Source organism: Notolepis coatsorum (genome assembly GCF_963971535.1).
Source record: "Notolepis coatsorum genome assembly, chromosome: 3".
NCBI classification, from domain to species: Eukaryota; Metazoa; Chordata; class Actinopteri; order Aulopiformes; family Paralepididae; genus Notolepis; species Notolepis coatsorum.
This window is the reverse complement of record NC_140167.1, coordinates 123,867,880-123,893,135: the sequence shown is the minus strand read 5'-3', so window position 1 is coordinate 123,893,135 and position 25,256 is coordinate 123,867,880. Positions and strand designations below refer to the sequence as shown.

The 25,256-nt window shown below is 40.7% G+C and overlaps 1 protein-coding gene across 1 annotated transcript in view; it reads right to left on the bottom strand.

Annotated features, from left to right (window-relative positions):
• esyt3 (extended synaptotagmin-like protein 3) overlaps window positions 1-25,256 on the bottom strand; it is a 96,391-nt gene that overhangs the window by 35,640 nt on the left and 35,495 nt on the right. Inside the window, 6 exon segments of the mRNA XM_084310012.1 lie at window positions 3,314-3,400; window positions 4,803-4,874; window positions 11,720-11,776; window positions 11,878-11,940; window positions 13,320-13,409; window positions 15,334-15,382. Of these exon segments, the coding sequence (XP_084166138.1) occupies window positions 3,314-3,400; window positions 4,803-4,874; window positions 11,720-11,776; window positions 11,878-11,940; window positions 13,320-13,409; window positions 15,334-15,382 (418 nt within the window).

Below are 25,256 nucleotides of genomic sequence, written 5' to 3'. Positions count from 1 at the left end.
AAGCACTTTTTGCAGGAGATGTTGCAGATGTGGCACATAAATAAAGCACTTTTTTTGAAAAGTATACTACTTTTGCAATGTAGTTAAAGGGGAACTATCTTATAAATGGCCTTTTTCAGTGTGTAGCATTGTTTCCTAGCTATGTGGACTTATATTAATATGATCTATGTCTCTAATTCTCATATTGGCGCATTCTTCCAATTCTCCTTTCACAATATTCACCCTCACTGAACTGAGTCATCTGAAAATGTGCTGATTTGTGATGTCAGAGAGAGCTGAGTTTCCACACAGTTCTCACTGTGGTTGGAGCCCAGGCTCAAAACGGCTTAAGATCTTGAGGTAGAAAAATGCTGTTTTTGAGTACTTGATTAGAAATACAAAACAATGAATTAAAAAAAGAAATTACAGAGGTGTTCCATAAACCCACAGGAATTGTGTAAAAGTGCCCAAATAGTGAAAGAAATAGTAAAATAGTTCCCCTTTAAATAAAAGTTGTGAAAATGTGGTTGCGTGTTGTGTCAAGTGTACATATATTCATAGCACGGGGAGGCGCCGTGGCAGTCCGGCCCCTGGCCCCTTGGGTTTCTGACAATGTGGCCCCCTGAACAATTTAGTTGAATAGCCCTGTTGTACAGAGTATGTTTATGGAAATAAACGTCAACATCCAAGTCAAGTCAAGTCAAGAGTTTTAATTGTCACGGCATACAGGTATACAATGAAATGCGGGTGGTCTTGCCCGCAACGATGTGCAATACAGTGGTACATATAATAGAATCAAAAGAAGGAAACAACATTGTGCAGTAACAGGTAGCAGGTAACATGGAGTGACATCTCCAGGAGAGGTATCCTGTTTCCAGTGTGTCGTTAATTCTTTTGAGATGAATGCATCAACGGGGAAGATATCGTGTATCAGCTAGAGAATGAGTAAGAGATAAACACAACGCAGAAACTTCACGGAGCCACAGGTGACGAGGTGATTACTGGCTGAGGACCCGAAATCCAACAGGTATAACAACTCTCCAGATCCACAGCTATATTTTACTTTCTATTCCTAAGTCATTTGTGGCTTGTGTTATACTTCAGTCTTGATTCTGTGCGTCTCCATTGCTGAACAGTATAGACATAGGTCATTCAGGTCATTGGACAAAATGGATTGGGTGCAATCCATTTCTGACATGCTTCTGTTTGCCAATCTAATCTAAAAAAAAAAGATATATATATATATATATAATATATATATACATACACTGTATATATACACACACACACGAGGATAGTGAAAATGAGTGACAGGTTGAATTAAGTTGTGGCCTAGTTTGGCTTGTAAGCAGCAGGGCGATGTCATTGAGACTGAAGTTGTAAATGAGTTGAGTTGAGTGGTGGCGACGAGACAAACCGGTGATACCTGGAAGTAGGGCTGGGCGATATAACGATAATGATAAATATCGCGATATATTTTAATAATCGATATCGAATATCGAAATAATTTTTTTATATATATATATATATATATATATATATATATATATATTTTTTTTTTGTGACCTGCAACAGGGCAGTTTTAAAACCAGAGACAGTGGACAGACTTGTCTTTCTTGCCTGCAACTTAAAGTAATGGCTTTGCTTGTCCAAATGACAATACTGACCAAATTGAGATTTATTTTTCTCTTGTCCATTTATTTTGTTTGCTTTCTAATTTAAAATACAGTTTGAAACCGTCTGTACACAGTAGGCTATGTGTGCTAGCAGAGCTAGACTCCAGTCACGAGTCACGGTGCACATGTGCGGTGGTTTGTCCACCAAAAAAGCACCAAAAGATCGAAAATAAACTAGCAGAGCCAGAACTGTTCAACTCCCCTGGAGCCACAGCCAGCGGAGAAGCCGGTTTACTTTAGCTTTTAAACCAGCTGCAGCCTGAGAACTGGAGTGTGAGGGGATGTAACACTAAAGATGGCGGCAACGACAAAGAATTGCTGCAAAATAAACATACATATGTTGTTAAAAAAAATTAAAAATTAAAAGAAATTTTTTTTTTTTTTTTACTTATAACAATTTCGATAATTATCGATATCGAGAAATATGATAACATTATCATATCGTTATCGTGATATGATTTTTTTCCATATCGCCCAGCCCTACCTGGAAGCAGGTCTGACACTTTATATGCCGCAGGAGAATCTATTGTGATTGGAGGATGAGAGAACGGTGGAGGGAGTGATTGGTTCAAGGCTGAGAGTACACATAGCCCAATGGGAGGCCTGTGCTACAGAGTGTGTGGCTCTGAGGAAAACCATTTGACTACTCAAGTTGTCATCATGAAACTATATAAACTATAGTAAAACAGAGGAGGGGAAACAGTCCTGGTGGGAGTGGCTCCTAAGCACTGAAAGACACTGACAGTTTTAGGTCCATATTGTCCCATCAATTACCTGCACAGTCTTCTGAAATTGATTAATCTAGAAAAAACTAAACGGGGTCAAATAAAAATATATTGAAAACAAAGAAGCCCAGCTCCATCGACACAAACAAACACACTTAAAGGTCCCATGCATTATAAATGGCCTTTTCCAGTGTTTAGCATTGTTTCCTAGCAATGGGGGATTATATCAATGTGGTCTGTGTCGTTAATTATCATATTGACTCAGTCTAGTCTCGAGTTCACAAGATCTTCCCTCACTCAACTAAGCCGTTCTGATTTGACTGTTTTGCTGACGTGAATATGGCACTGATTGAGCTGGTTGTGATCTGATTGGCTCTGTGGTTGTAGTCACCGCCCACAATTCGCTCAACAGAGCGAGTGGATTACTTCCTCAAACAGAGTGCAGAGTCCGACAGACAGCAGAGAACGAGCGAGCGAGAGAGGGAAGTTATTTCTCTTTGGTTTCAAATGAATATCTCTAATGGGTCACTTCACTTTGGACCGCTACAATGTGGCATGGTTATCGGTGCCATTGACGTTAAATATGGCTTGAAATATGGATAGTTGCCATGGTAACACACTGCTGCCACCATTGTAAATGATAGGAAATCAAAAAAATTATATTACTGTTCAATGTGGTTAACTAACTTTCAGTTTTAGCCATGCCATAGAAGAAATATTGTTTACAAGCTTTAACATTACAGCCTACCCCATCTGTATTTTAGAGTATTCGTCTCCGTTCGAGGGGCTTAACTATCAAGATCAACCGCATGTTTTAATTAAGTTTTAGGTCATTTCTCCATATTCTGGTGGTTTACATGGGTGAAATAACGCTTTATAGATCCGGAAGCAATCCATGTTTCACGTTGATCCATATTTAATACGACCCCATACCTGAACGTGAAGCTGTTCGTCCTTGACACTGTGGACGAAGAAGGTGAAGCCCACCTCCCATGCCGGGTCCTTTGATGCAAACACAACCTGTGAGTGAGTGAGTGTGAGAGTGAGAGAGAATGGGGAAAGTGTACAACTTTAAAATGGGTAAAGGGACACCAATGTCATTGGAGTACGTCATTTATATACACCTGAAACCTTTTCAGCAGAGTTGGGGTCGTGTTACAAAAGGTCATGTATTACACGTTACTTCTCTTAAAAGTACTTTACAAGTTACTCCCTGGGGAAAGTAATTTATTACCCTACTCATTACATTACTTTTGCGTTACGCCTAAAACCGTGCACTACTCAGGATGAAAATAAACAGGAATCTAGGGGAATGTTTAGTTTAGCTATTTGCTAAGTATGCCAATAAAGAGGGAATAACCCTCTTCACCTCTCTCTGTGTGCAGTTCAAACTTCAAGAGTGTTATGACAGCCAACGCAAGTCAGACAAGCAGTAAGCTAGGGACAATTTCCTTTAGGTTTATGAGGTTATGCCAATAAAAAGGGAATAATTGCAGTATATTTGAATCAATCATAATCACAGTAAGATATTTCTTTCCCTCTCTCTAATGTATCCTCTCTCAGCCAGTGTGTGCCCTTGAGCAAGCGGTAAGCTTGTTCCAAAGGCTCATAAGAATATTTATCTGAATTCACAACTAAAGATGGGGTAGTGATGTTTGTAATGCAAGGAACAATCTAGTTGTTAGATCGGTAACTGTAATGTGCTTACCCCAGAGTTAATGTTTACATTACTTCGTTACAGCAGAAAGTAATGTCATGTGTACTTTGTAATGTGTTTGCTTTTGAGTTCCAAAAAAAGTAGATACTGTACTAAATATAAAAAACGAATTTGAACTTAAAAACTATATATATTTTACTTACGTTATCCCTCCATAATTGTTTACTTGTGCTATATGTTTCCTCTACATGATTTAATTGAGTTGCAATTAACACAACAAAGATTGAGCATCCTCGGACGCATTATTAAATAAGCACCGTTGTTGATTTTGTGAAGTGCCCCTTTAACGTACAGAGTAACTGCCTTATGACAGAGAGGACACTGTAAAAACTTGTTTTAACAAATACAGACAACTGCTAGGAGATTGTTTTGATCCATTTCAAGGTAACTTTAAAAGGGTCATCTGGGACATTGAATCCTTGTGTTAATTACAGCTCAATAAAATGATAAGGTAGCAATCCCTATAAGACAAGGTATTGCAATTTTTTCATCTACATCATTTCATTGAGCTGTAATTAACACAAGGATTCAATGCCCCCGATGACATCACTGGTGGCCATATTCAAACAAATTGACTCTCAATAACTGTCAAACTAAACATGCAACACTGTTGAGTTTTAGATGTGTGCGAGATGATCAGCATTGATTTTTGGTGAAGTGTCCCTTTAACTTCAATCAGTGTACTTATGCTTCTGCAGCCTCTACCTGGCTCTTCTGAACTTGTTTGTTGACGGTGAGTTTCACATAGGAGCTAGGATTGGCAGCCCTCTTTGTAAACTGAAAAAAAAGAAGGAAAATCAATTAGGTTGTAAAATAAGATTAGAGAGATTTTTTTTGGGTGGATGGAGGTGGGAGGGCGTGGAGAGAGGTAAATAAGACCATGAGGAAATATAAGATGGATAAAATAAAATAATAATAACGAGATAAGAACGATAAACACAGGGTTAAGCAGGATTCCCATTTACATAGAGACATCTACAGGAGACAATAACAATCTATGCATATTAACGATCAAGAGTGAATGACATTTTAATAAAAAAAACAGCACTGGTGTATCAATGGTTATAGACGTGCACACGTTTGTCTTTCTGTCTGTATTTGACTCAGTGTGTGTAAGTAAGGAGTGTGTCGATAACAGTGTAAGAGCTTTCTGTCTGTATTTGACTCAGTGTGTGTAAGTAAGGAGTGTGTCGATAACAGTGTAAGAGCTTTCTGTCTGTATTTGACTCAGTGTGTGTAAGTAAGGAGTGTGTCGATAACAGTGTAAGAGCTTTCTGTCTGTATTTGACTCAGTGTGTGTAAGTAAGGAGTGTGTCGATAACAGTGTAAGAGCTTTCTGTCTGTATTTGACTCAGTGTGTGTAAGTAAGGAGTGTGTCGATAACAGTGTAAGAGCTTTCTGTCTGTATTTGACTCAGTGTGTGTAAGTAAGGAGTGTGTCGATAACAGTGTAAGAGCTTTCTGTCTGTATTTGACTCAGTGTGTGTAAGTAAGGAGTGTGTCGATAACAGTGTAAGAGCTTTCTGTCTGTATTTGACTCAGTGTGTGTAAGTAAGGAGTGTGTCGATAACAGTGTAAGAGTGGTGACAAAGGCAGGGTTCAGACAGTACACATTTTCCCCCATATGATATGAACACACACACATCACTCACTTTTAAACAAACACTCACTTTAACACTACATTATATTTATCTATTATTAAAGAGATTTGCACTACATTCATACCTCATTTGCACCTTACCTCAAAGTTTTGTACTTTTGTACATTTTCTGCATTGTACCTCACTGTATATATGTATATTCCTCTGTACTTAATTTTTACTTACTTTCTTACCTTTTTTTTTACTGTATGAAGCACACTCTCAGGGGCTCATACAGAACCAAGCATTTCACCGTTAATATGTGTATTTTATTTTAAACTTGAAATTTTAACTTGAATGAATCAATAGAACAATATAAAATAATCAAAGAATAACAATGAAAAGATACAAAAATATAATTAGCTGTAAAAGAAAATAATAAGTATCTAGTCTAAAAGGAAATGGGAATAAGCTGCTAGATGCTTATCAGATTCTATCCCTGATTACAATAAACCCATAACAAAAAGACATTTCAATATTTAATCTTTCAATTTATCAACCACTTCATCATTGGTCCTGGTACATAACCAAGTACACCTTCAAAAACTCCATATATATATATTCCAACAAGATCATCTACAAACACAATCAATCAATAATTTAAGTTAAATCATTACAGTACAGTTAATGAATAATAAGTTATTGTACAATCAATAGGCTACTTTCCATCCAGTATATTTAGAAAGCAAAAGGTACTGTATATGCTGACTAGATCAGAACAAAAACCTAAACAAACTAAAACAAGTCATTGATTTTAATATCTCCAACCTCCCTCCTCTCAAATCAACCAAGTCTATGAATTTCAAAACATATGACTTTAGAAACAAGAACATCATTGTTTTAAAATCAATCAAGTCAATGAATTTCAGAACACATGACACATTATTAATAATAATAAAAAATAAATCCAAGACTATTCCAGAACTATTCCAGGTGTGTCCCTTGCAGAGGGGCTCAGCTGCGTCTGCCATAGCAGGCATAGTTGACATGACAGGTGTATTAAGCCACAGAATGAGCCCAGACAAGGAGCCACCAGCTCTCTGGAATGCTAGGGTTTGGTTACAGGCAGACGGTTCCCTTTTCTAGGTCGGAGAGAGAGAGTCTGCATTCCACTCTTAATATGAACACTAGAACCACGTGAGAAGGGAAAACAGAAGAGAGGGATTCCTTTCTTATCATGTCAGCTTGGGGGTTCCATCAGATTCTCACCCCATAGAAAAAACGAATATTAAATATATATATTTTTTATAAACATGTTGAAAAGTCTAACTTTTCAACATCTGAATGATTGATACTTGGGATTTATATTGGGGAGGAATTCTAACCTCCATTTCCCAGATTAGCCCTTGTGTTTTCTTCCACACTTGACATTCTGACTGACTGCAGTTTCACACAGTGGCCAGCAGAGGGAGTTGGGAAGGACATGTGTACACGTGCAGGGGGTTGTGTACACGGGCAGGGTTCAAGTCAGGACATGTCGTTTTCCGAAAATCTTGCGTTACCTATAGACATTTTCCTAACAGAGTTTGAGTATACAAAGCAGACTATTTCACACAATTAAACAGTCTTAAATTGCTCTTATGTCATGCTCAGGTTGGGTTCCTTTCCAAGATTCAAGAGTTTTATTCATCACCAGTGGTGCAGTGGCAAATTGACAGTAGGTCAAACGCTCCACGCGTGTGCGCGCGTGCGCATGCAGTTTTTTTTGGCTGCTCTCGTCCTGCAGCTGGATACTATTGCCTCACAGCGCGGCCGTCAGCGCGCGGCCCAGAGAGCGCCACTGGCTCTGCGGCTCTGCAGCTGCATGCTTCTCCGGGAGTCCGGTTGGATAATGCCATGTAAAAAGCGATTGCGCATACTTCAGCCTCAGTGACCGAGGTATAACGCCGTTATACCGAGTTATACCAGCACTGCACCACTGTTCATCACATCCATACCAGGGCATACAGTGAAATGCGGTTGGCCATGCCCGCTTCGATTGTGCAATAAAACAATAGTAATAATAATAAAAAGATAACTAGAATAGACATGGTAAATAGACATGTTAATAAATCGCTTAAAGGCACTGGATCCTATGTACATTCCTATAGTTCAAGTTTCTTTAATAGTTGTCATACAGAAGTACAGAATACTTTTATACAAAATGCTTCTTACTGTTACGCTCCAGAGACTGTGCTAGACAAGATAAGTATGAAATAAAATAGTATAGCATGTAAAATAGAAGTAAAAATAGAGGTCACAGTGTTTAGTATAGACATATGTACAATGTTCGATGCAGACTAGAAGTAACCGAGTTACCATACAATATACAATATACTATGCAATGTACTAATATACAATACTATATAGTGCAAAGCAGAAATGGGATGAGGTACAATTTAGGTACAATTTACAGTAAGGTGTACGAGTTGTAGTGCAAATCCTTTACCAATAGATATAAAGTGTGTTTAGGTGATCTAAAGTGTGGAGAGTGGGTGCTGCAGTGTGTTGTTTGTTTAAAGTGAGTGTGTGCGTGTGGGTGTGTGTGCATTTGATGGTGTTGCATAGTGTTTATTGTTCATTGAGCAGCCTGATGGCCTGGGGATAGAAGCTTCTTCTGAGTCTTTCTGTGCTCGCCTTAAGACTCCGGTATCGCTTGCCTGACCGCAGCAGTTCAAAGAGGCAGTTGTTCGGGTGGCTGGAGTCCTTGATGATTCTCTTAGCCTTACCCCTGCACCGCTTGTTGTAAATGTTCTGGAGGGTGGGAAGCCCCCCTCCAATTGTGCGTTCGGCTGAACGTGTCACTCTTTGTAGTCTGCTACGGTCTTGTGCAGTGCTATTCCCAAACCAGGAGGTGATGTTGCCAGTCAGGATGCTCTCTATTGTACATGAGTAGAAGTTCTTAAGGATCTTCTGACTGACTTGGAACTTCCTTAGGCGCCTGAGGAAGTAGAGGCGTTGTCGTGCCTTCTTCACAACACTGTCAATGTGTGTGGTCCATGTCAAGTCCTCGGATATGTGGGCTCCGAGTCCGAGGTACTTGAAACTGTTCACTCTCTCAACCGGTGCCCCGTCGATGCTGAGGGGGCTGTAGTCCTTGACCCCCGACCTCCTGAAATCCACAATCATCTCTTTTGTTTTGCTGACGTTCAGGGAGAGGCAGTTCTCCTGACACCACTGTGACAGATTCTCTACCTCTTCCAGGTAGGCCCTCTCGTCGTTGGCAGAGATCAGGCCCACCACTACTGTGTCATCAGCAAATTTGATGATTGTGTTGTTGTTCCGCTGTGCCACGCAGTCATGTGTGTACAGGGAGTAGAGGAGGGGGCTCAGAACACAGCCCTGGGGGGCCCCTATGTTGAGCGTGATGGATGAGGAGGTGCAGTTGCCTGCTCTTACCACCTGGGGTCTGCCCGTCAGGAAGTCCAAGACCCCCATACAATGTGCAGTTTTTCCTCTATGTCCCTATGCTATACTTGCTGTTACTAACTATACTATACAACAATCACAACAAGTTATTTTCTTAAAGTGTCCTTTTCCTTCCTTTAAATTGTCCTTTTCTTGTGTGTTTAAAGTGACCTGTGGTGCGTTTGTGTGTGTGCGAGTGCAGAATGTTGTGTGTGTATGCGTGTCTTCATGTGTGCTTGTGTTCATTGTTCTGATGGCCTGAGGGAAGAAGCTAAGCCTTACAGCGCAAACACACCAGTCGCGCACAAAGGCGGGCGGGCGACCAGGGCTTCACTTTCGCTCCCATGTTAACGGACGTAGCTGTGCCCAACGGCCGCAAGCGGGTGCGCGACTCGCAGGCTCGGAAGCGATCGTTTCCGCTTTGGTTGGATTCAGAGGCGTGCGCCACGCGCATTTTCACAGAAATACACTCAATATCTGCATTATTACCACACATATAGATGTTGTTCAACCAGCTAATGTGTCTATCTTTCCCAATACAAATAAACCATTACTATACTTTTTCAGGAGTACAGTCACACTGATCATCATTCTAAAATGAATTCTAACATTCTAATTAATTATATAATAACTGGTTATACATGCAAAATGGACAATAGAACACTGGAACTGTAAATCTTTTAAAAATCTTCAACAGGGACTGACTTCGCAATAGACTAGACATTTACAGCTGTTCCAATGTAAATGTGCCTTCCTCCATGCACTTTCGCCCGCTCTGAAGTCGGACTCGGTGTGCCCGGCCATGCGTGCTGTTCTCGCATGGAACCCGCGAGTGCCTGCATGCGCGACTGGTGTGTTTGTGCTGTTAGTCTCTCTGTTCTTGTTGCGTGTATACGGAGGCGCTTGCCTGACAGCAGCAGCTTGAACAGGCTGTTATTGGGGTGGTGAGGGTACTTCATTATTCTACAGGTTCTGGATTTGCACCTCCTATTGTATAAGTCCTGCAGGGGTGGTAGTGCAATAACCGTAGTCAATTCTGCTGAGCACACCACTCTCTGTAGGGCCTTCCTATCCTGAGCCGTGCTGTTTCCAAACCAGGCAGTGATGTTCCCAGTCAGAATGTTCTCTACACCCCCGGAATAGAAGGAGTGGAGTATCTTCCCTGATACTCTGAACTTCCTTAATTGTCTCAGGTGGTAGAAGCTGTTTAGCTGAGTTAGTGAGTTAGTGAGTTGACCATGTCAGGTCCTCTGTGATGTGGACTCCCAGGTACTTAAAACTGCTCACCCAGTCTACGATAGCCCCATTTATCCACAGTGGCTTATGTGTCCCCTGCTGTATTCTCCTAAAATCCACGATCAGCTCCTTGGTTTTACCAATGTTCAGGAGTAGGCTGTTATACTGGCACTAACGTGCCAGTACATCAACCTCCTCCCGGTAGGCCTTCTCGTCATTGTTAGAGATCAGCCCCACCACCACTGTGTCGTCCACAAACTTCACTATGGAGTTGGAGCTGAACCTGGCCACAGTCATGTGTGTACAGTCAGTGAGTACAGCAGAGGACTGAGAACACAGCCCTGGGGGGACCCGATGCTCAGGGAGATTGAGTTGGAGGTGTGTCCACCCACCCTGACCGCCTGGGGCCTGTCAGAAAGTCCAGGATCCAGGCGCTCAGGGCAGTGTTCAGACCCAGATCAATCAGCTTGTCAACCAGTCTGGTGGGGACTATGGTGTTGAAAGCTGAACTATAGTCAATGAACAGTAATCTCACATATCCCCCCTTCTGACTGTCAAGGTGAGAAAGGGTGTTGTGCAGTACCTGGGAGACCGCGTCGTCAGTGGACCCGTTTGTCCACCCTGTTCCCGTGTGAATATGGTTAATTGGCACCACTCTGTCTTCCAAAAATATGTCTTGCTGGGTGGGGGTGGAAAGGCCTCTGACTTGGCATTTAAAAAAATAAAAACTATGCGTCACTAATACTCTGCCTTAAAAACCAATAGGCTACCAATGAAATCCTTTGAAACAGCAAAGACTGTGCAACGCAAAACACTCCATTTATGACATTACTAATGGAATAATTGTAGTTGTCGGTAACAGCTATATGCGCAGTGGTCCAACCCGTCTATTCACAGTATTCTTCGTGTGTTTTGCCATACAATACGCTGCAATGCCACAGCTCACAGGCCACAGTTGTCATTTAATGACATTGTTATTCACCAGACAAACAGGAAATACCAGCCACAACCCGGAGAGCACCAATAAGAGGCCGACCCAGGCCGACATTTTAGAAAAGGCCAAGGAGTAATGGATGCTTGTAATCCGATTACAAACTAATGGTAATCCATTGTAATTGTGAGATTATGGACGCAAATGTTTTACACCTTTAAAATGTGGTCAACAGTGGCTGTAGGTGTTCATAATATTATTCAAATTAGGTCTGTAAATTGGAATAAATTGTCAATTTAACGTAACTTTTTTGGAGGCAAAGTAAAGCATGTGATTAAAGCATGAGAGTAATCCAGTTACATTATTGAGTTTGAGTATTCTAGCAGGTTATGTTACCAGTTAGTTTTAGATTTAAAATACTAAACCTTACCCTTGACTGCTTCCCATGCTCAGGCTTATGATTGTGGGTAAAGTCGCTGCGGTCTTTCTAGTGACGAAAAGATAATAGAATCCAACAAATTAAAACAAATCGCTATACATCTGTTCCAACACTCAAAACAATGAGCCCTGGTAACAATAAGCACTCACTGGCAGGTTTGAGGCGTTGTCCAGATACAGTGACAGCATGGCACAAGCACAACTGTCTGTGGCCTGGAAGACAGAATAAGCAGGACACTAAGTATACCATAACAATTCAATCCATCAATAACTTGATTAGATACCAGTTCTTGAATCCTGAATGCCACCCAATTTAACCATTTCACTACCACACTACAGAAGGTTAACCTTTCACCACCACACTACAGACGGTTGGTAGTGAAAGGGTTAACCTTCTGTATTGTGGTAGTGAAAGGGTTAACCATTTGGTAGTGTGGCAGTGAAAGGGTTAAAGGAAAACTCCAACATTTTGGGAAATTAGCTTATTTGCCATCTACCCTGGAGTTAGACAAGAAGATGCATACCTTTTTTCTTCTCTGTGCATGCAGTAGGAGTAGGAAGACGTGCACCGTTAGCCTAGCTTAGCGTCAGTCACTGGAAGTAGGTTCCTCCATTAGCCTAGTTCCCAACGTCTTCCTACTCCTACTGCATGCACAGAGAAGAAAAAGGTATGTATCTTCTTGTCTAACTCCGGGGTAGATGGCAAATAAGCTAATTTCCCAAAATGTTGGCGTTTTCCTTTAAGAACTCACATTATGTCCTAGAAATCGGAGAGCCCCCTCTCAGAGTGATAGAACCCTCCAGAGCCCCCTCTCAGAGTGATAGAACCCTCCAGAGCCCCCTCTCAGAGTGATAGAACCCTCCAGAGCCCCCTCTCAGAGTGATAGAACCCTCCAGAGCCCCCTCTCAGAGTGATAGAACCCTCCAGAGCCCCCTCTCAGAGTGATAGAACCCTCCAGAGCCCCCTCTCAGAGTGATAGAACCCTCCAGATCCCCCTCTCAGAGTGAGAGAACCCTCCAGAGCCCCCTCTCAGAGTGAGAGATCAATCAATGATAGAGATCTATGGAGCAGCCTCAGATTTGATATCCCAGTTAATCAATCAATGATAGAGTAACTGGGATATCAAATCTGAGGCTGCTCCATAGACAATGAATGGGGCTCTGACTTTGTGAGGCCATAAAACTGTTGCTGTGAGCTCTTATATCCAAATTAGGTTTTAAGTCTGGTTCAGACAGACATTCTAGCCATGCTAAAATATAGCCCCCATGTGTGTGAGGGCTCACGCAAACATTGCCTGGCCCCACACAGTCAAGGTCATGGAGGAGATTTGACATTTTAGTGACATAATGGATTGGAGGGTTCTCTCTCATCTTTAACTTTAGGAGAGAGTGGTGCATCTTCGCAAATACTGACTGAACAATCCTGGGGGCACAGGAAGAACATGTCAATTCTCAAAATGGGTGACATTCCCATTTAAGCTAATATTAATTTAATATATCAAACAGGGTTACATTTTGACCACAATTCAACCCCTACTGTAGCATTGAATGTAATGGTTAGTGAAAGGCATTTAGGGGGCAGGAAAGCCTACCTCCTTCAGTAGGCTTTGATCTGTGTGCAGGGTTAGCCACTGGAGTTTGAGATGGACTTCTCCATGCTGTATGTCCTCCAGAGGAACCCACTGGAAAAGCACAAGAGGAACAGATGACTTGACAATATTTTTTTCTTTTTTAAGATACATTTTTTTGCATTTATTGCTTTTCATGGTCAGACATGACCGACAGAGGAGGAGAGGATGAACGGGAGAAGAAGCAGGGAAGACATGAGACAAATGTCACCGGGAGGCGAACCCAGGACGGCCGCGTAGGTGTGCGAGGCACTATGCGTGGGCGCCCTTGACCATTTCTTTTAATCCACATTGCCTTACATCGTGTTGTAGTAGTGTACGCTTAAATCTCACACCTACAGTAGGAGAATCATGTTACAGTCAATGGCAATACTGTAAGAGCAAAAATCACAAGTAGCACCTTCCAAACTATTTGTAAACCATGCAAACTGACCTCATTGACTATTGCTAACAAATGCCAACAATGTATTCTTCCAAGAACCAAAACACTAGTGCAAGTGCTTTTTGGGCAGATTGAAATTACGCCATTAATTTTCGGACAAATCAGATAAGCTTAATTTTTTTTTAAATAAAAATCCTTTAACCTCTTAAGCCCTAGCCACAAGGTCCATTTACATGTTCTTGGTATCTAGGGACATCTATGTGCTCAGGGAGTGTATTCCCAGTGTCAGAAATATTGTGTCTGTTACTATGCTTGAGTAAATTGTAATGAACCAAAGGAGAATATAAATTATTATTATTAGCAATTTGTTCCATCTTTGACGGTGAATAACACCATGCTAACATTGACCAAAAGTGAAAAATTAAGATACAGTACTGAATTTTGAAATATGAATATAAGGCCAATAAATGACCTTATTATGACCACGTAATACATCTATGGATCGGCCCAAATCTCCTCTTTCCAATGGCAGAGATAAATCTGGATTTAGTACCACGAGGCGCCCAGTACAGGGCAGCAAAGACTGTGAATGAAATCTACTGTAAGTACAGTTACTTTTGTATAATGTCCATAGCTCCGCCATTCTTTAAGGATTGGGACGCGTTTTTTCCTAGACATTCACAGAAAGGTAAAAAAAACAATATACATTGTATTTTATGGCAATACTGTTGAGGTTTGTTCGACCCGTGAGATATAAACAGTTTTCACGTCAATATTTGTTTTTCTATTATTAGTTTGTCTGCGGCTGGTGTGAGCTGGCTCAGCTGGGTAGTGTAGTTTTATGGAATTTAGATGTCCTTCGAAAGCCCTGGGTGTCCTCTTTCTTAGGACTACAACGATTTCATGACGGCTTCCTGTCCTCGCCTCTAAATTGTCCGTTTTCTGGTGCAATGCGCAGAGATTTTTATAAGCTCGCTAATAACACTTAAAATCATTGGTAAACAAACGTAGTGCTGAAAATATACACTTTGACTGCTGTTTTTATAGGGTTAGGGTTTACTCATGGCTACATTTGAAAAAGAAACACAACATCACTTAATAATACAGACTGTATTGATCTATTTGTGATGTGAAACCGGTACCAGGCCGATCGGGCTTAAGAGGTTAAAGGGGAAACTACTCGTGTAAGGAATTTGCATATATTAATTCCATGGCCTAAGAGAGATCCATCAATATTTGTGAACATAAGCTACTCTCTCTCCCAAAGCCAGAAACCAGAGAAGTAAGAATACAATTTTGTCATCAAGTATAAAGTCTGGAGTTGCTCCATTGACAATGAATGGGAGATTGACTTTGTGGACCCACAGAACATTTGTTTATTTCTTTATATCCAAATTAGCTTTATTATATAGTAGTGGTATCTGCTCTGACACAGAAGATGTACATATGACATCACTTACTAGTTTGAGTTTTAGCACTTTAGATTTTGGATTTGGGAGAGAGTTGCTCATTTTCACTAATATGTCTGTACCGTCAGAGGAATAAGATGTATGAATTGTGAAATTGGGTGTAGTTCCCCTTTAAAACACCCCTCACCCGATCTATCTCCTCCTCCCTCCTCACGTCCCCAAGGTCCAGCTTGTACCTATTGACACAGATGGTGGAACTCAATATTTTGACACAACATTTGAAATTAGAAATAATCTGTTAAATACTTGTATTTTAATCACAAATAATAATAATATACCTTAGATCACATAATACTAACAGCTGTGTTTTCTAATACAAACATTGACACAAAATATTTTCAGAAAACACATGCAACATAATGGGAATAGAATGGATTTATAGCATTTTTTACACCTCCAACATTGCACCAATATTGTAGGCCAAATCATTCATAATCCTAACAAGCTAAATTGGTAGCGATACGACAAGAAAACTAAAAAAAGGAATGAAAACATGTTTGGCACGGCTACATTGATCAGTCAGTGAACAGATAGAAATTTGACGGAAGGTATTACCATTTGTTTATTTTTAAATTAGAACCTAACATAATTGTGCATAATTGTGCCTAATGGGGACTATCAAATATATATTTGGGACAAACACAAATCCGCCGCGGGTACACAGTGGGGACGAAGAGGATGTCAGTGCGCATATCACCGTCACTGGCAAACAGTGCGCGTCTTCTGAGTGCTCGCTTTGTTGACAGTGCCACGAGAGCACTGCACAAGACCCACGAACATATAGAATGTTTAATAAAAGTTCCTGCGGTACTGGCCAACCCACGGACATATAGAATGTTTAATAAGAGTTCCTGCGGTACTGGCCAACCCACGAACATATAGAATGTTTAATAAAAGTTCCCGCGGTACTAGCCATCAGTCAAGGGAGCACTCGCAAACAGATAACGTTAAACACAGCAGAAGATGGAAAACAGACAGACCAACCAACGGGGAACTGCATCCAACCCTAGTACAACCCTTGAGTCTAAGGTAAGGACACATTTAAATCACAGAGGTGTATGTTAGTCTATTGGAACTGTATACAGTAGTTAGCGTTTTAGCTATATAGCTGCTTGCTAGCTAACGTTAGTCCCGTGTGTGTGTGTGTGACTGTGTGTGTGTGTGTGACTGTGTGTGTGTGTGTGCGCGTGCGTGCGTGCGTGCGTGCGTGCGTGCGTGCGTGCGTGCGTGTTCAAAGCAGCCCGCCCCATGTTAGCTAGGTGTATCGGTTATATTGAGGAGGCTTGACAACCGAGGTTCAAAGTTAACTTCACATTTATTGGCTGTTGGTTTACATGTCGCTACGAAAAGAAATCACGCAGCTCATATCTATGCTCTAGCTTACAACTGTGTGTCTTGACTTCCTGCCTGGTGTGACATCACACAAGTACGGAATCCACGAGGCTCAAATGTCTGTTGTAATGACTATGCTGCCACCGAAGATGTTCAGTTTGGAATAAATATGGCTGAATGAACACACTTGTATTCCTTACAGTATCCATGAAATTGGACACTTTGACTCCCTTAGATATGTCAGATGATTTATGTACTTTTCACTACATGTTTTATTACTTCTTAAACGATCCTATCAGTCCTTAAAATAATAGTTACAAATATCCATAATAATCTACAAGACATCATTAACACTAACAATATATATATACACAGTATATATTTTTTTTATCATAATGATTCTTGTGAAATAAGTTGCCTTTTGACTAAATACATTTATTTTCTCTTTCTCTACAGAAACAAAGACTGAGGCAACTGAGACTGAGATTTCATGCTTTCTCTCATTCATCACTCTCTCACACACACACTTACTGACAATAAAATAAGAAAGGTCTTTCAATATTGTTATTGCTTTGGTTGTTGTGTTGTTGTTACCTGTTGATATAATCTGCCTATTGTTCAAATAAATAATTATTTCAAATAAAAATTATTATTTATTTCCTAATCATTTGAATGGTGTCTTTATGGCAATAACAACTATAGACGGAAAAACCGACATTTAGATTTTTGGGACGTTTACATTCACTTTGGGACGGTAACAATTGTATTTCGGGACGGTTCCGGGACGGTGGTGAAAAAAGTTAGTCTGGAGCCCTGCAGCAGGGCATTTTAGCCTTTTTGACTTCCATGGGTTTAAGACATATATATAGTCTTATCAGCTACACACAAAGGACTATATCGGGCACTGCTGAAGGCGAAGATATTTATGAAAGGAGAGAATACTTCATAAAGACCCCGGCTGAAAGAAAACAAGACCCACCATCACCAGCTAAGTACCTAGCTTAGCTTCAGTTTAGCCTAACCTAAAAAGACAATTAATAAGGGAAGATGCCGGGACTCGGCTCTCCCACAGAATGTACTAGCTGCATGAGGATGAGTAAAAGGATTGTAGAGCTGGAGGCTTGAGTTACTATCCTGCACCAAATCCAACAGGATGAGCGACTATTTTTGAAGCTACTACAAATATAGCCAACGCTACCATGATTGAGACCTGGCCTAGGCTAGTTACAGAACAGCACCACCCAAAAGACGGTCCCTGGCACAAGCAAGGAGCTAGACCAAAGCAGTGGACCACCGTCAAGGATAAAAGGAGAAATAAACGAATCAGGAACACGACTATTACCTCGCCCCCAGTACCGCCAGGAAATAGTTTCAACCTACTCTCGGAAATACGCATATAAACACCAAAAGCAAAGAGACATAGAAGCGTGGCTAACGACGCTAGCGAAGCAAACAGCGAGCGGAACGGAGCTCACGCTAACGACGCTAATAGCAGGAATACCGGAGCTCACGCTAACACTAGCGAAGCAAACAGCTTGTATGCCGGAGCTCACGCTAATGCTAGCGAAGCTAACAGCCGGCACATCGGAGCACACGCTAACGACGAGACGACGAGGAAAACAGAAAACAGGAAAACAGAGCCACGAGCGACACGGCTATCAAACACGACCCAGACCGAGCTAACGGCTAACAGCGAAGAGACTACCATGCGCCGAGGAGAACGTCGCGGTAGCCAACGCCGAAGGTACGGGACCAGCGATAACATGCCGGCTATTGAGAAGGCTAGCGAGGCTTCACCAAGGCCACAGGACTGTGGTAAGAACCGGCAGGCTAGGCCTAGCCCAAAAACAAACGTCCCCAAAACTGTTGGAAAGATAAATGCTAACCTCACACAGAAAATAGACTGCATACTGATTGGAGATTCCACAACAAGGTATGTGGAGATGGCAAACACAGAAAATATCTGTCTAGATCAGGGGTCAGCAACCTTTTTGACATGGAGTGCCTGTTTGAAATATAGTTGTAACTAGTGTGCCTCAACAATATTCCATGCATCGTAAATTTGTTTTCTCATAATCAGGTATTTTTAATGATAATTTTTACATTATTACATCATTATTGTTATTATTAACAATATTATTATGATGGTTGTATCAACCCTAAATCTGAGTTGGGGGGTGGGGGGGGAATGCAATGCAGACAAACAGCTGCAGACAAACAGCTGCATACAGTGCGACCATTTCACTCACATTTGCCCATTCATTTTTGGACACATCACACACCATCGGTGTGTGTACTGTACGTGTGCTGTCATAGCTCCACCTACAGGCCTAATGGAGAACACCAGGATGTGAATGGAGGGTGAATGTGAGGTATATCGTGTAAATAAGTTTTGATTGATCGCAAGACTACACTGTAAAAACACTGTAAAAACTTAAAAATATTGAGTTCAGTTACTGTGCATTAAGGTTTTCAGTTTTCAATCCATAATAAGTTAACAGAAAAATAAGTACACAACCACATTATTTCAACCTAATAAAACTATGTTTATTGTCATTGTTTTAAGAACACAAGTTGACTTGGTAATACTCACATTTTGAGTAAAAAAAATGGCTTTTAACATGTGCAATGTTCAATGAAATAGAAAAATAAATAATAAAATGTGTTGATTAATCCCACTGGTCACAATGGTGACCGTAATAATGTTTTTGTTATAAGGCTCTGCAAATGTTACTGAATGATGTAGCAATGTATTTCCAGCTAAATTGAAATAATAAACAAATAAAGGGTCTCAATTAAATATGTGGTAGTAAAAAGAACCTGTGGGAGAATTTCAACAAGATAAATGCGACAACAGTGCAAAATATTTCACTATAATATTTCAGAGCAAAAAGAAAAAGAAAAAAAAATTATATATATATATATTTTTTTTTTAATTTTTACTGCTGCCCCCTGTGTCTATGCAAATGCCCCCGCGTGCCTATGCAGGCACGCGTGCCTAGGGTTGCCTACCCCTGGTCTAGATAATACATCTGTGAAAGAGCTGGCCGAAATACTGCCAACACTCATCAGACCGGGCATAACAAAAATTGTCATTCACTCTGGATCGTTTGACATCCTGCGAAAGAAGACTGGCACAGAGACTTTGAAAGACGATTTCACACGTTTAATGAACACACTAGACAAACATCAGTCTGTGTACATAGACACTGATGTGTCCATCAGTGGACCAATTGCATGCTTTCGCAGAGGACAAGAAGCCTTTAGTCGACTCCTAAATTTTTATTCATGGTTAGGGTCTGCATGTCTTATACACGGCCTGAAATTCATTGACAACTTCAATGTTTTCTGGAATAACCCAGAACGTTTTCAAAGAAATGGCTTCTTCCCAAATCGCTTAGGTTCGAGGCTTCTAGCAGCAAACATGCGTCATGCCTTAATGGCCTCCAAGAATATCAAACTCATACCAGCACGAGAGATAATCACGAAGGACACAATCTCGCCACGAGGTGCAGCAGCAGTACAAGGCGTCCCCCCCCCCCCCCATATCACACAAGGCCATCTCGTCTGATCAAATGTCCCCGAAAGCACGGTACAGTCAGTACGGTGCAGTATAGCACAATTGCCATGCCATCTCTCAAAACATACCGGTAATCATAACCAGCCAATGGCATGGTGAAAAATATACGCCATCAATGCGTTAATTAACCTCAGGGCCATCAAGGTCAAGCCAAAGCAGACCTCCTCTAAAGAAGTCCAACAAATAAAATTAGCCCTCCTAAATGTCAGATCACTGAATAATAAAACATTCTTAGTAAATGATCTGATTAAAGAAAATAACTTAGATTGCATCTGCCTAGTAGAGACATGGCTAAATAATGACACAGCTACATCAATAATGATAGAAGCTTGTCCACCAGACTATAACTTTTTTCAAATACCCAGAAAAAATAGAAGGGGCGGAGGAGTTGCAGCAATCTTCTCCTCAAAACTCTTGTTTAGAGTCACAGAACTAGGAGAGTTCATGTCGATGGAATATCTTGCCATTGAGCTCAAAACAGAATCAACTATTAGTCACAATATACCGCCCGCCTAGACACTCACCAATATTTATACAGGAGCTCTCTGAACTGATCTCACTATGTGTTACCGGTAGGGATGCACCGAAATTTCGGCTACCGAAAGTTTTCGGCCGAAAATGGCAAAAAATTTCCTTTCGGCCGAAAGAGTTTTTTCACCAAAAATATAATACCGAAACAGAAACAACCTGTAACCTAACGCGTGTTGTTGTGATGATGTCGCGCTGTCGGGAGTCGCGCTGTTTCTATGTAAAAAACTCTGCGCGCAACGCGTCCAATAAATGAGTCTTTAACATCCTTATATACTATATGCCCGTCGCGGTTAATCACTGAGTGATCTAATATGCATATTATTCAGAGCGAGAGGGGGGGGGGGATAGTGTTTCTCACATTGACACTGTCTGTCGTTGATAATAATCTCTCGAGCATACACGTCGCGCGTCTACTGTGCCGAGTCAAGAGAGCACATTCAACTGGGGACTAGAAAGGTGCGCTCAGTAGAGCACAGATGTCTGCCGCGGCAGCCAGAGAAAAGATGCAATTAATGTGCTGTATACTATGCATTCAGAAGTGCTGAATAAATGTTTTATGGACCCATAATAGTGATTATTTATTATTTAAGTTAAGTTTTGCCATAATCATATATTTTTCCATAATCATAATGTTCCACAACATTGGTAAAAAAATTGGTCTATTCTATGAATCATTTTCGGCCTTTCGGCATTCGGTTTTCGGCGAACTGTTTTCTATTTTCGGTATCGGTTTCGGCCAAGAATTTCCCATTCGGTGCATCCCTAGTTACCGGATATGATAAGGTGATCCTAAATGGAGACTTGAACATCCATTTTAATAAGAAAACAGACTCCAAAACTATAGAACAAAAAAATCGACTGGATAGCTTTGACCTAATACACTGGGAATACACTAGACTTAGTTATAACAACAACTGGGCTAAGCATAACAAATATCTCAATAACTGAATTACCCCTCTCCGACCATCACTGTATATTTTTTGATACTCAAATAACCCTTACTAAAACAAAAAATAAATCATAGTTCAAAAGAGACTCTTAAACGACAAGGCTGAATCAAAGTTCATTGATCTTATCAGACTACATGAACCACACAATCATGACAGCTCTCTAAATGAAATGGTAGAAAATCTCAATGATGCAATGTCATCTATATTAAATTCTGTCGCCCCATTACAAACGAAAAAGAAGAAAACTAGAGCCTCGCCCTGGTTGAACTATAATACGGTCAACAAAGAAAAAAGGAAATGTCGTGCAGCGGAGCGAAAATGGAGAAAAACAAAAACCACCATATGCTGTGATAAATACAAAGATGCTTTAACCGCTTATAATAAAACCATCCGCTTAGCAAGGAAAGATTACTTCTCTAAAATCATTACAGAAAATGCTGGAAACTCCAGAATCCTTTTTTCCACTATTAATGTACTACTCAACACTGCCCCTACACCTCCTCAGTCATCAACGGTTAAGTGTGAAGAACTTGCACTATTCTTTAACAACAAAATAACCTTGATCAGGGCCAGCATTACTCATGATGGAAATAAAGATGATTGCGGCAAACCGCGCAATGTAACCATGAGAAGTTTCACATACATCACATTAGATGTACTCTGCAAAACTGTCTCAGAATGTAACTCCTCCACCTCAGACATTGACCCTATACCTACAGCTTTCTTCAAACGGGTGTTTAATAGTGTTTCAAGCCCTGTGCTAGATATCATAAACACTTCCCTTAGGACTGGTATTTTCCCAGATGCCTTTAAAACAGCAGTTGTAAAGCCATTACTAAAAAAAACTAACTTGGATAGTAATGAAATGGCAAATTATCGTCCAATATCCAACCTACCATTCATTAGTAAAGTACTTGAAAAGATAGTTTCAGTTCAAATAAATTCCTTTCTTGAAGAAAACAACATCTTAGAAGAATTTCAGTCGGGATTCAGAAAATATCATAGCACTGAAACTGCCCTCACCAAAATAATCAGTGACCTCAGACTAAACTCTGACGAGAATAAGATCTCCATCCTTATCCTGCTAGATCTCAGTGCAGCATTTGATACAATCGATCACGATATTCTAATCAATCGTCTTGAAAACCATGTCGGTTTCTCAGAACATGTGCTAGGCTGGTTTAAAACATACATCAGAGGGAGGAAATTCTATGTTAAACTAGGAGATCACATGTCTGATATATACGACAACAACTATGGAGTAAGGGAGTTGCTTAGGTCCTTTACTCTTCTCCCTTTACATGTTACCGCTGGGTGATATCATCAGAGAACATAATGTAGATTTCCATAGCTATGCGGATGATACACAACTGTACATATCTGCTGAACCAAATGATACAGCGATTAGCTCCATTACAGACTGCTTACTGGCAATAAATAAATGGATGAGTAAGAACTTCCTGAAACTAAACGAGAACAAAACTGAAATTCGAATTATCGGCTCCAAAACTAAAAAAGAAACATTAATAAAGAACCTGGGGGGACTAACCCCTTGGATCAAATCTGAGGTCACTAGTCTCGGGGTTATCATAGATTCAGAACTGAACTTCAATTCTCATATTAGCAAAGTGACGAAAACATCGTTCTTCCATCTCAGAAATATAGCAAAAGTACGACCATTTATTAATCAGAACGATGCTGAGAAGCGAATTCATGCATTCATATCTAGCCGGTTAGACTACTGTAATGCACTTTTCACAGGTCTCCCTAAGAAAACCACAGAGGCTTCAGCTAATCCAAAACTCTGCAGCCCGACTGCTAACTAGAACCAAAAGGAGAGAGCACATTAGTCCAGTCTTAGCTGCTTTACACTGGCTTCCTGTAACATTTAGAATTGACTTTAAGGTCCTTCTCCTTACATACAAAGCTCTAAATGGACAGGGACCTAGTTACATAGCCAACACTCTAATAAATTACACACCAGCAAGAACACTGCGATCATCAGCTGCTGGACTACTAGAGGCTCCCAGAAGCAGTCAAAAGAGGATCGGTAATGCAGCCTTTATCAACTATGCCCCAAAACTATGGAACAAACTACCCCAAAACATGAGAGAAGCCAACTCCCTAGACATCTTTAAAAGACAGCTTAAAATCTCTTTGCTCAGGCATTTCACTGATAGATATCTGCTACCACCTAGTGGCAAGAGGAAACATCAGGGATATCCTGACCAGTGATGCCGGTAACGCGTTACTAAGTAACGCGTTATTGTAATCTGATTACTTTCCCCCGAAAATAGTAATCTAACGCGTTAATCTTTAAAAGCCAGTAATCTGATTGCAGTTACTTGTCCAAGTGGCTGTGCATTACTATTTCGTTACTATCTCATCATAAATTCATAATGCAGGCGGAATGCAGTATTTTATTTCGTTTTCGACAGTCAAAAATACATTTTGAGCTGTTTTTCTTTTGGGAGTGACGTAGTGTGGCAGTGAAAGGGTTACACAAGAATGTGTCCCGCGGGCCGCGGCGTGACTGGACACTCTGTCTGTGAGTGACTCTGCTTTGGTACAATCACATTCCCCATCCACAGTCTGCGAATCAGAGGCAGAGTAGGGCGGGTCTTCACAGCACGTCATGTGACATATGCGCCAATCGTGTGACAGCAGGGCTCCGTCGTCGGAGAATTCCACCCCAAAACGCTTGGCAAAATTAAAAGTGAGTTTCTGTTCAGACTTCCATCCCAAAACGCTCGTCAGTCACTACTTCACGTTCATATGCGGAGGAAACAAAATACTGTCTACCGCTAAAAACAGCACATCCAATTGCATTGAAAGCATCTGGAATCACAACACTAGCCGACGCTTCGACTAGTAGGTACAGGAGGACTCGGAGGCCAGCCAAACAGCAAAAGAGAGAGATTGTTTCTTTCCCTTTTGATTAATGTATATTTGATGGTGGCAGAGCAAAAGCTCTTATTTGCCAGATTTACAGTTAATTTACATGTTAAAGAGAGACTGATTGTATGTTTATAGAGAGACATTTATAAAAACAATTTAATAGTTACAGTTGATATAATTGAATAGTTCAGCCTGCATTTGTTAGATGTGAATAGATTGATTGATTGATTGATTGAAAAGTTTATTAACAGATTGCAGAATGGGTACAGTACAGTACAGCTCAATACATACAATTGTTAAGGGGATGCAGACCAGAGAAAGACTTTCGTCTTGTTTACATCAGGGTCCCCCATTTTCAATTCATCATAACATATATGACATACATGACATACAGATAGACAGTACTGCTACATCTATACATTTATGACATATCAGATTTGCAAATACAGTACTGTTTGTGATACAAAAGTGTCCAGAAAAGGAGTGTATATACATTTGGCGTAGAAACTGTACATTGGAGGAGGTTGGTTGGGTGGGGTGGGGTTGGGTGGGTTGGGTGAGGGCTGGTTTTGTAAAACCACTGGCTGGCTGCTCTAATGCTGTGAGCATCATAGACTGTTGCTTTACCATACTTGATGGTACAGAAGCTGAAGCACTAGTTTAACAATTTACGTTATGTGCAGAGAAACAAGTTAAAAACAATTTATGCACTTTCAATAAAGCGTTTAAAAAAACGGTTGGGGGAACGATGACGACTTC